Below are 12,978 nucleotides of genomic sequence, written 5' to 3' on the forward strand. Positions count from 1 at the left end.
GATTTGTATATAACCAGTGAATGTGAGCTAACCTGTTACATTTTAATCTTATCTGAAATTTCATTTTCTTTTTGTCCTCATCTCTACCCAACTAAAGCCAGAAGATCCAGTGAGTCAAGCCAGCATTGAAAGCCTTCTCCTGAAATTTTCTGCACAAGAACTGATTGAACTTCGTCCCCATAGTGCTTCTCTTGACCCTAGCCGGCCTACACCACCAACATTAGTGACTAGTGCAGACCACACTAAGTTGTGGGCAATGATGGGGGCAATTACAGGGACTGCAGGATGCATTGGGGCAGGCACTGTCGGTGGTAGTGGACTGAAACGCAAAGGAACAGACCTTGATACCATGTCTTCTCCATCAAGTTCATCATCAGTTGCTGGCAACTCAACTCCATCATCTTTACATTCCCACCTCTCTGGGAGTGTAGGCGTGCCACCTATGTCTTCTATTTCCTTTTCTCCTTCCCCCTCACTCCTTCATCCTTCTTCTCTTTCTCCTTCACTCTCTTACTCCTCTACTGGAGATAAGAAGGGTTCAGGGACTCTAATGGATGCCCCTGCAACAAAAAAGGCCCGTAGCAACAAGCAGCAGGCCTCAGACTTGGATCTGGAGATTGAAAGTCTACTAAGCCAACAGTCGACAAAGCAGCAGCAAAGCAAGAAGGTAGCTGTACACAAATATGGAACATTTCATGGTTTGCCTACTGGCTTGCGTTTTTCTCACGATTAACTTTATCCTTTTCTTCCTGCTGTATGTGGAAAAAATTAGGTCAGCAGAGAGATTCTGGAGCTTTTGAACACAACAACAGCAAAAGAACAATCAATTGTGGAAAAATTTCGATCACGTGGTAGAGCACAGGTGCAGGAATTTTGTGATCATGGAACCAAGGAGGAATGCATGAAAGCTTGTGAAGGAGATTCGCCTTGTCGAAAACTTCATTTCAGGTACCTACAGGACTTTAAGTACACCAAACTGAGAAAGGGGTTGGAATATTATACCCACAAAGTATAGTCTACTCATGAATGTTCCATGTAAAATAGCGAGGTGCACAACAGTAAAATGTTCTTTTATGCAAGAAAACAACAAGCTATTAAACCAGACAGAGTTTCATGACCATTTCTTTATCCACTAAGTAAGCTATGTAATTAAGCATAATGACAACATACCGCCTTAGATTTACGAGACATAACTGAGCACGAAAGTAAAAATAGTATAACAGTATCGACCCTATCAAAAATTATGTAAATAAATTCCATAATTCCAAACTGCTCCATCAACAAATTTTTTTAAAAAGTGTATAGAATGCAGGAACATAGATTTTTCAATGACAAGTATATGTTTATAGTAAAATATGATACAAAATTTGATGTGGTTCTATAGAGATGCGCATCAAGAACATTAAAAGAAAATAAAATAACTCTGCAGAGTACTGTACTTACAACCTCAAAACACCTTAATAATTTCAATATACATCTGAAATAATGATGAAAAATTAAGTTCTAAACAGTAAAAGTGCCCAAAAATGAAGAAATTATAAAATGTCCAGTAAATAATATATTTTTCATACATGATTCAGGTTAGACTCAGACCAAATGTAATGCTTACAAAATGAAAAGTATACTTGTATCTGCAATTATTATTATTATTTTTTTATTATTATTTAACAGAAGCTTTTGTCCAGATGTGACTTACTGTACATATTATATAATAATTGGAGTCACTATGTTAAAGAAAATAATAGAATGTGTTTGGGATGATACATTTCCTGTACACAGATGCACCTCAAGAAATACCCCAAAAAGTAAAGCAAAACAAGTCATTGGTAATCTACCAGCATGTACTTACTGTTACCTCAATAACACATAAATCAAAGAACAATAAATAAATGTGTATATATGTGTAGCATGCAGCAATGGTAGAGGATAAAGAAAACAAGTATGTGTTGTTTCAAAAAAGCCTTAGCCATCAAAATGATTACAGTAAATTAGGTTTAAAGGGAAGAAGCAGAAAATAGATAGTCTGACTACAATATACCCCCACAGACATTCAAGGTCAAATATTTAGTTTAGCAAAAATATCTGCATTGCTATAAGCCAGGTACATAGGTTTTTTGTTTGTTTTTTTTTATTTAAACCAGTGCAGAAAAATTTAATTACAAAATGGAAATGCAGCAATTTAGCATAAATTACCTTATGAAAATAAATAATTGCCTTATGAAACAAACATGGAGTGACTGCACGAGTTTAGATGCCAAATTGTTATATAACTGTAAACCAGGGATTTAAAACTCTATTTGGGGGGTAGCTGCAGGTTTTTATTCTAGCCATTTTCTCCATTATTAACCCATTATTTATGCTGCTAGCACAAATTATGTTGACTTGATTTTAATTGACTTCCATTTTAATTGTTTAATTTCTTCTTTAACGAGAAACCAAACTCTAATGAGATGAAAAATGAGCCGAAAGATGAGCAGGCAAAAAGATCTCATTTTCACGTATGTCCTTCAAGCAGTATCTCTCTCTATAAAATATGTGAAATAAAAAAATTAAAAAAAATGAAGGTCTGAGTAATACTGATCAGCTCGGGTTCCGAAAATTTTTGGATTGTGTTCTTAGAAAAAAGACAATCAGTGGTGTGGAATAAGAATACTAAAGAACCATCAAATTGAATAATAGGATTCATTAACAGCCAAATAGGAGATTGTTTGGAGTGGAAATCATTGCCCTTCAGGGCACCCCTCAGTTAGGTGGTTATCTTTTGGCTTACTTTTTTGACACTCCTGGTATAAATGCACACTTTTATGTTTCCTTTTTCCAATGGTAGACGCATAATCAACAAGCATACAGATGAAAGTCTGGGTGATTGTTCTTTCCTCAACACCTGTTTCCACATGGACACCTGCAAGTATGTTCACTATGAGATTGACTGCCCGCCTGAAGGGGAGAGCGGGGCTCTAGGGCCTCAAACAATAGGCAGTGAACTTGGCCTTGCTGGTGGAGTGACTGATCCCACAGTTGGTAAACTTTTCCCTTCTCAGGTAAGAGAGCAAGTCTTAATGTTGCATGCTGTGATCCACTAATATTTTCGAATGTAGTTTCACCAGCTATAAACACAGGTTTAAGCTGTAGTAATTTGAGAATCTTTTTTTTTTAAATTATTTTATTATCGTAAAATGAATCTTACAGCACTAAGGGAATATCATAAAGTAGGGTCGGTAGCCTTGCATTATTTTGATGTTACTCTAGGTCAGTTTATTTTCTAATATTCTGACTAAATCCTTCTTTGTATCTGCAGGTTTCATTGGGCTTTGTGCCTTCCTGTTTTGCACTCATTCTGTTGATTCAAATGGATTTTAACTAAGGTTTTGTCTTTTAGGGTGTGAGAGTTGATTGTCTTCCTAACTTGTTTTATTATTGTGCTTTTCTGAATGGTCTTAATTTGAATAACCATAAATGAGTTGCTTTCCTGGTAAACTCTCCTCTCTGTTTGCTCATCAGCTAGGGTCCGCCTTTATTAAAACAAGTGAAGCCCAAGTTTTAACATGAAAATCTGTTGTGCACAGTAAAATATTTCATTGCCATTCAAAAACAAATAAATAAATGTCAAGACAGACCAATTAAAAAGTGAACTTAATTGAAGCCAGTAACTTATCTTTGAAGTAAAAAGTTTGTGTTGTAATAAGAATCTGTAATCCTAATGGAGTGCCTATCTCTGTTAAATAATATATGAAATATTCTTGACATTTGATTTTGATTATGCATGCTCATCATGCATAGATACTGGTGAGAAATTGGGAATATCTTTGCAGTATTATACACATCTAATCAAACAGATTAGAGAGACTTAAAATCATTGGCTGTTTCACTATAGTGGCATACTGTAAATGCAGTGCTAGAGTCTTTCAGGAAAACAATCAAGCATTGTTTCATGTGAGTTTGTATTTAATGTTTAATATTTAACTAATGGTGAACTCAGTATTACTTAGTCAGATATACAGATATCAGTGGCTTTTAATTCTTGGCAATGCTATTAATGTTGAAGTACATTTATAACTTGAATTTAGTTTGATTTTAAATATTACTTTTTAATAATTTATTGGGAGAGGAAATTAATACCCAAGTTTCATAATTAGCAAGCAAAACCTCTGGATAAGTCATTTATAGCTTTTCATCTGTTATTCTTCCTTAGCTTTATATTTAACTTCGAAGAAACGAGTCAAAAATGTTTAATTTTTTTCTCAATAACAAAAAATGTTATGACATGTAACAAACGTATACATATCAAAACAGCAACATAAATACAGCAGGAAAGGTACATCTAGTGTCTATTGCTGTACTGATGCAAATTTAGTATACAGGTATGTCCTTCACGTGACTTTTTAAAAACAGTTACCAATGCACAGCCCTATGTTGCAATCAAGATAGTAGCAGCATGTTTATTGTGCACTTGTGGCTTGAGCATGAGAGGGCAGAATGACAGTGCCTGATCTGCATAACTGACACTCCCCTTGTGTTATTGTAGGCTAGTGACCTTCACATTGCCTTATGCATCGGTTTGACTATCTGAGTCAACATGTGATAAGTAGTTCAGTTTAGGGGTGGGTGGTATGGCCACAAATGTACAGTATGTTGTGATATTAAAAATGTGTATGTACTTTGTAGACTGAATTCAGTATTGGCTAACAGAGGGTAGTTGCATTGTGATGTTTCCTTTCCTAAGGACTATTTAATCTACTAATGTAATAATGATATTAATAATACATTCTATTTATATAGTCATTTTGCCATGCAGAAAGTGCCTCACAGAATTTCAGAATGAACCACAGGGAAAAACCATATAAAAGATCATATACACAAAAGTATGCACAAAAATAATATCATTATAAACACTAAAGATAAAAACAGTAAGCACAAAGCTTTGAATTAAAATAACAAGCAATAAACCACAATAAAATACAAAAATACAAATACTACAAGAAAAGCCTGCTCAAATAACAGAATTTGTGATACAAATGCAAATTCAGCTGAGCACTTGGATAGAGGGGTAAACTGAAAGAAAGGGTCAGAAAGCCATTAACAGGGTCAGTTAAATGCCTTTTTGAACAATGTGTTTTAGGTTGTTTTCTAAAATAATGATTTGAGTCAGCTGATCTAATCAATATATATTAAAAATATATTTATTGAGCAACATGAAATAAAAATATATTGCAAATACCTTTAAAAATACACAGAATCTTTGAAAATGTGCTGTATAGATGTTAAAAAAGAAAGATTTACAATAAAAAAAGAAATATTCAAAGAGCTATTCTTCCCAATTCATTTGGTTCCCAATTGAACAGCCTTTACACTTATCACATGACTGATTTCCAAAGTCCTCTTTCTGCAGAAATCAAAGTTGGTAGACAAATTTTTTTGAAGATATTCTAATAAAGACACATCATTATTTGTATGAAACAAAATGTGTCTCATTCCATTGTTTTCTGACTTTTAAAATATGCATCATTTCAACATACGATAATGAAAAGATGTGAAAACCCTGAATTTTCCTTGCTGCCCCAAGCATGTGCTTATTTTGCCTAATGATTACTCCAGGGGTACTTTATTATCTCTATCATCAGTGGTTGAAGTGGAACAAATAACCATACTCTTTTTATCCGTTTCTTCAACTAACACGGGACTGAGGAAATGACCCTCTTCAAACTTCAAAGGCACAATCACATCTAAAAGAATTTTGGGTGGGGGTGATATTGGTAAGGGAACAATTCGGAGCCAGGGGTGTAAAAAGTTGTGTGCTGTGAGAAGTGCCATCTATGGCAGTGTTTCCCAAACTCGGTCCTGGGGACCCCCTGTGGCTGCAGATTTTTGTTCCAACCAGCTTCTGTTTTTAATTGAACTCCTGGGCTAATTCAGTGAACTGATATTTCCCAAGTTCTGTGTTTAGGGAACAATATAAAAATTAGAAAAGTAAGTTTGCTAAAAAAAAAAAATATATTAAAATGTGCCAAGCAGTTATATAGGAATAATGTATTTTTTTTTCTTTTTAACAGTGTTTTCATCTTGATTTTCATTCTACTTTTCAAGGTGTTCTAATTGTTTCATTAATCCGTTATTTACTAATTAGTGGGTCTGACGCCAAAGTAGTTACAGCCTTTGATTATGAAGTGTTGTTTGCCTGGGTGTCTGATCTGCTTGTTTTAAATTGTCATTATTAAGATACAACGAAGGGGGAAAAACTGCGCAGAGAAAGGGCAAAGTATAATGAAATAGACAAAACAGAGTTAAGCATTTAAATCTATAGCAAAAGAAGAAATATTTCTAAATGTCTTATAAATGTAAAATCATACTGCTATGCTTTTCTGAATGTCGAATAAAAGACAAAATAATACCAGCTAATTAAATGAGCTCAGTGTTATCAGGTGTTGTCACTGATTAGGGATCTGGTTGGAACAAAAACCTGCAGCCACAGGGGGTCTCTAGGACCGAGTTTGGGAAACACTGATCTATGGTATGTTTGAAGGTAACTGGACTCCCATTCCCCACCACACACCGTCACTTTTGCAACAAATAACAAGGCTTCTTCCTAATGTATTCTACTACGGTAAAAAAAATCTGGTTAACAAATTACAATTGGTGTCTCATTTCTATAATTTCTGCTGATATACCGCACACCACTATTTCAGTTTCAGTTTGTTCAAAAACTGAATTTACAGCTTCTTGTCTTTTGGTTGAAGGCTCTGCAGCAATATTGAATACTGATGAGTTTTTAGAGTGGCAGAAGGCATAGAAATATTCATGATATTTTTTCAGCATGTTATTTTTATCCAATAGATGGCAGCAGAATACTGTCCCAAGAGTTGTCATTGATTAACAGAGGATCATTGGGGTTAACACTAAGGAGGTTACATTGGTTTTCAGTATTTTATATGCTGTAGATAACACTTCTGAAATGGAAGCCAGTGGTCCTGCATTAGCAAAGTGTAAATGAGTTATTAGCAAATATGAAGTCTTGCAAGTTAATAAAATAGTAATTCCCTGCAAGGTCCACACAGCTCTTTCTTGTAATTGAGTAGCCTGATCATAAAGTTGCAAAAGGGATTAGCATCTGTTAATTGTTAGACAGCTGGAAAGAAACAAAGGACTACCATGGTTCTTATTTGCTTATTTAAATATTACATTTGTACTACAGATTCTTTTTAGTATTATTGTTTCTAATCTAGTAGTTCATAGCCAGTTATCGTTTAGAACATACAGACTTGTGTGTAACTATTCTAGACACATGTGCAGTTGTTAACTCTTCAAATAGATACCTTAAAATGTAATGTCACTGGCCAGTTTGATTTTTCGTTGTTTTTTTATGTAAATTTACCATGACTTTGATGTTCCTGTTCTGTTTTCTAGTGGATCTGTTGTGATATCCGTTACCTGGATGTTTCAATCCTTGGAAAGTTTGCAGTGGTGATGGCTGATCCACCATGGGATATCCACATGGAGCTTCCTTATGGTACGCTTACAGACGACGAGATGAGAAAACTAAATGTCCCTGCGCTGCAGGATGATGGCTTCCTTTTTCTATGGGTCACTGGCAGGTCAGGAAATCCTTGTGGATGTGCAAAATTATTGATAACAAACAAATTTGTCCTCTTCCTGTGTTCTGATTCTATTTTTGAGTAACTTCAAGATTTATTTACAAGTTTGCAAGTTATTAATGGCAAATTCTAAAACTTTCCTCTTAAGTTCAAGTGCAAAGTCGGGTCGATAAATGTTAGTCTTCAAAACATGGATGTAAGTTTTTTATTTTTTTTTAAACCGGTGTTAGCACAGTTATTTTCTGAAATTATTTCATTAACTGAAAATCAAGTAATATTATATGTTAAAAACTAGACTTAACATAGTGATTTATGTGTGTTTTAGATGAAATGCTGAATATTGTGTGGTTGCACCATAGGTTTCTGATTCCTATTTATTGTCTTGAATATCAATAATAAGGATCTGCTTTATTCCCCTACTGTAAACATTAAAAGTAGTTAAATGGGATGCACATTATTTTTCCAAAAACAGATACTGTAATGTAGAGATTTGATACACTGTTAATAACATACATCGATGCAGCTTTTAGAGTAGTCACTTCAAAAATAAGCATTTCGGAGAAGGCTTATGATTATTACATGCTATTAAAATTTCTATTTGAAATAATGATTGACTGGTCATTATTTAATAAACATTCAATAGATTTTTTAAAATTATAGACAAGAAAATTGGTTCCAGAATTATTATTATTTTTTTTTTGCGAACAATAACTCTGGATGGTTATTAGCACGTTGATTACATCAAACATTAGAGGAGGATATACAGCATGTGTATGAACCCACATCATAGATACTTAGATGTTAAATATTCTGGTAACACTTAAGTTTTAATGACACTTACAAGGCATTAATTAAGTGGTGTTTCATCTGTACAATGTGGTTTACTACAATAACTACACTTTAGAATGGTCGGAAATGTTTTAAGTGAGATGCTGCATACTGGTAATTTAACCAGCATATCAAATGCTGCACTGCACAGAGATGAATAACCTATTTATAGAAGGTTTAAGTGTCATTAGCACCACAAGAAGCCTTTGTTAAGGTCTTGTTACATAACAGTAAATGAGTAATAGATGCATGTTTGCAGTACCTAAAATAAAGTGTTACTAATGTTCTGTTTTGCCACTTTGTCTATTTTCAGGGTATGCAATTACTGTCCACTGTACTTTCCAATCTGTACTTCAATGTCATTTAAGTAAAAAAAAAAAAAAAAAAAGATATGCTCTAAAACAAAATAGGAAATTCTAAGTATTAATTGTTAATACTTATTTTTTTACTTAAAATGTACAAAAGAAGAATTGGGTTTATTTTAAATAAATATTAATTAATTAAATTAAATATTATTTTAAATGATTGTTTAACAATATTTTTGTAAGGTATGTAAAAATGGGTCATGCAAGGGAAGAATATCTATTCAACATGTTCTCAGTCTGAGAATACATTAGACCATAACTCCTAAACATTTAACCTTACAAAAATCTTGTAATTTACCAGTTAATAAATACTTGTTTACACAATATAATTATTACTAGATTGGCATTGAACAAAGAATATAGGATAAAATGAACCATTTAAAGATGTTTCATGTTGTTTTTTGTTTTGTTTTTTTATGAAGCAGTGATTCCTGTAGATTCAGGGGGAAAAGTTCAATCCAATGCTTTAGCACAGGTTGGAAAATGTATTTTTAGCTTCTGCACTCTTGCACCTTCCCAACTATCTGTCTTTGTCTATGTAATATTTTGTAGCACCAAATAGAAGGGAAGCAGGACAGGCAGATATAAGAATTTCATGAAAAGTGTATATTTGCAGTTTTGAGGAATCACAGTGCCATTTTTTTTTTAATTGTTTTGGTGGCTTTTCTTCAATGAGCTTGTCTCTTGTTTTTTTATTACTGCACAGTGAGATACATACTTTTTTGCATTGTCTCATTACTTATGAAGTAATCCATGCTAGAATGGGAATGTGAAAGGCTATTGTAGAATCTTCAAGGTTATGTCGGCTTGCACAATGTGTAACATAGTCCCTCTGTATCTTTTCAGAGCGATGGAACTTGGTCAGGAGTGTCTTAAATTGTGGGGGTAAGTTTTCATATTAAAGAAGTTGTTTTGGGGTTAATTGGAAATCTGGGGCTGTGTATATCTAAGTGTACTCTGTGATGGACTGGTATCCTATCCATAGTTTCTTTCTTCCTTACACCAGGAGACGAGATCTCACTCCCTTACACCCACCTTTTAATGAAAAAGTATGTTCAGAAAATAGATTGAGGCTGAAATAAGCTACTATTTTTGAAAGTTTGGGGAAAATGACGCAATCAACTGTGAAGCAATTTATTTAAACATAGCAGTATGCTATACATAGCCTGTGTGATTGATTTTTTTTAAATACTACCTTTATTTATTCTTCAGGTATGAGCGTGTAGATGAGATCATTTGGGTAAAGACTAACCAGCTACAGAGAATTATCCGGACAGGAAGGACTGGTCATTGGTTAAACCATGGGAAAGAGCACTGTTTGGTAGGAATATAATTTGATAGCATTCAATGTCCAGCTTGTAATATTTTTTAATTTCTCTGCTATTTATGTCGGTTCTGTGACATAACAAAGGATGCATAGTTTGCTGGTTGTTGGTAAGTTGAACAGGCCTTTTTAATTTTTTTTATATATTTTTGTTCTCTGGTTCATAGGTTGGAGTGAAAGGTAGCCCACAGGGATTCAATCGTGGCCTTGACTGTGATGTCATTGTAGCTGAAGTAAGTCCAGCATCCTTCAATTTAAATTTGAACCTCTACCAATTCATATAATTTATATAAAGGTTGGACGGTACAGTGATAATATTATGTCTATATGTAAATTAGGGCTGGGAATTGCTTTTAAAAAAATTCATTGCATAATTATAGGAAATTCATCATGATTAATCTCATCTAACATTAAAACATACAATCATAAAATAAATACTTTAATCATGAAGTAAATATATGCTGAATCACAAAATGAATGTGGAATCACCACAGAGGAATTTTTTTAAATTTAATGCCATAGTTTAAACTTAAACTGTGACCTGCACCTTGAACTTGTATTTTTAACAAAATAATATTTGAGCAAGTACATCTTGAATTTAAATGCAGTCCTAAAAGGCAAGTTGAAAACCATGTAATAAGAAAATGAGGCCAGTGTTTTAATTCTGAAATTGTTATGGCATATTAGACACAGACGTGTCAAAGTAAAATTAAGCATTCAAAATGACTAATAATGTGGATAATCCATTACACTTGTTTTATAGAATTTTGTCATTATATTAGGGAAGTAAGCACTGTAAGCTAGCTGACAGACGGGCAAGTTAAATACATAGGTACAAAAGACTTATTTTGGTTTTAGTGCCACTCAAAGAAAATGTACAGTATTTTGCACGTATGTGATATGACACTGATTCAACTCTTACAGAAACATGACACAAAAAAAAGAAAACCCCCTGTTCTTCCCACTCCCCTGCACCTATGTCGGCATGCCTAAATCAAGGAAATGAATATCCGTATCATTTAGGGCTGGGCAATATGGACCAAAAATCATATCTCAATATTTTTTCGGTGAATGGTGATATGTGATATATATCTCAATATTTTTTCTTCTCCCATAAAGTAATAACAAAAAGACAGTTCTGAGTCAATGCCACACATGTCTCAAATGTCACACAGGCACTTTTATTAACATACAGCTAAGCTGTAGACGTACATGAGAAATGGCTCAAAAATAAACTATCAGCATATATTAAATAACAATACTCTTTGAATAAAATAAAATAATGTTCTTTTCCTGCATAACAAAAGTCTCACAGCTGTGCAGTTAAGAAAATGTAAACAAAAACGATACAGAGCAAAAATAACAAAAAGCTCTTTAAAAAGTAGGTTTCGACTGCAGTCGAGAGTTCTTTCTTTACCAACGTGCTTCCTCCTGTGTGTAGTCCTGTCTAAACGTCTACGACTTTGTGCAAAAAAAAAAAAAAAAATGTAATATCTAACTAAACAGAACAAGTGACAACTTTCTTACATAGATAAATGGCCCAGGTGATGTGGGAATCATCTATACTGTGTCCTGTAACACAAAATAAAAACTTTTAAAATCACATTCATTTTTATGTAAAGAGGCAGATCACTCAAAGGCAAATTAACATCCATCTGTGTTTAGTAGGGATGTATAAGATTTAACTATTTGTGTAAACTGTGTTGTGTAATGTGCAGCCTACAAATGGTTTTAGTTAAACAATTCTGGTAAAATCACCAGCAAACAAGTGAAACAGATATATATTTTTAGACCTTTTTAATCTCAAAGACTTCTGAATTTAAAGAGTATCCCTGTCTCTTCTTAAGCAACATGGTAGCTCTATGGTAAGGATTTGTTGGTGGTCACTAGTTCGAAGCACTTTGAGCTACATTTTTTTTGTATGAAAATGTGCTATATAAATAAATGTTGTTGTTGTTGAATCCCGCAACTGCTAGAACACTTCTTTGAGTACTTGAGCAAGACCCTTAACTGCAATTGCTTCGTCCTGGGTATGATGTTAACCTGCAGGCTCTGGAAGTGGTCCTCCAACTTGCAAGGAAAATGTGGGGGTTGGTGGCAGAATTGGCACTCCAGCTGCTGTAAAAAGCTTCACACAGCTCCACATGGAATTGTGTGGTGGTTAGGCATCACCTTTTGCACGTCATGTGTGACGGATGCAGCCACGCGCTGTACACAGTGCACGCTTCCCTTCTCTTTCCTGTCTTTTCTCAGCTGGGGCTCTCATTCATTGTCACAATCCTCAGTCTAATACACGCATACACACACACTCCAATAGGGCCGATAGTTTAGTTTATGTAACAAAGTTCCAATTTCATAAGTGGTAGCTATATAAGCCTAAACCATTTCAAATAGATTATCTTGTGGTTAACAGGCATATATTTAGCTCTGTAAGTGGTTCTATAAAACATTTTACTGAACCCTTTTAGGGCAGGCAGAGCGCAAAAAAAAAAGCTGCAAATGTCGATAAAACTCACCGTTACATTATAGGTAGGCCTTTTTTCCTTGGAGGACTGTTAGACTCGTTGCCTTGACGTCAAATCCCTGCATGTGTGAGTAGCATAGAGTAAACTACGTCTAGAATGGCATCGACATTGGGTGAAAGAGTGAAGTGAATATGCAAAGCAAAATACTCAGTGGATGACATTTTGTGTATATTTTATTATTTTGTTATCAAAAAGCACGTCATTAACTACTCAACAGCGAATATTGAAATGTTACATTTGGTCAGCTCTTCTGTATGGTTGTTAGATTTGGGTCGATTAGCAAAGCTATTGAGGCATCATTAGAAGCAGTGGAAATGTGGTTTCTCAGAAGGATGATGAATATATCC

At 34.2% G+C, this 12,978-nt stretch overlaps 1 protein-coding gene across 1 annotated transcript in view; it reads left to right on the forward strand.

Moving 5' to 3' along the window:
• mettl3 (methyltransferase like 3) overlaps window positions 1–12,978 on the forward strand; it is a 36,857-nt gene that overhangs the window by 17,082 nt on the left and 6,797 nt on the right. The window contains exons 3-9 of the mRNA XM_039746275.1: window positions 98–667; window positions 773–948; window positions 2,828–3,041; window positions 7,402–7,589; window positions 9,629–9,667; window positions 9,995–10,103; window positions 10,274–10,339. Of these exons, the coding sequence (XP_039602209.1) occupies window positions 98–667; window positions 773–948; window positions 2,828–3,041; window positions 7,402–7,589; window positions 9,629–9,667; window positions 9,995–10,103; window positions 10,274–10,339 (1,362 nt within the window). The remainder of the gene's footprint in view (window positions 1–97; window positions 668–772; window positions 949–2,827; window positions 3,042–7,401; window positions 7,590–9,628; window positions 9,668–9,994; window positions 10,104–10,273; window positions 10,340–12,978) is intronic.

The sequence above is a fragment of the Polypterus senegalus genome, chromosome 1 (assembly GCF_016835505.1).
Source record: "Polypterus senegalus isolate Bchr_013 chromosome 1, ASM1683550v1, whole genome shotgun sequence".
In the NCBI taxonomy this organism is placed as follows: domain Eukaryota; kingdom Metazoa; phylum Chordata; class Cladistia; order Polypteriformes; family Polypteridae; genus Polypterus; species Polypterus senegalus.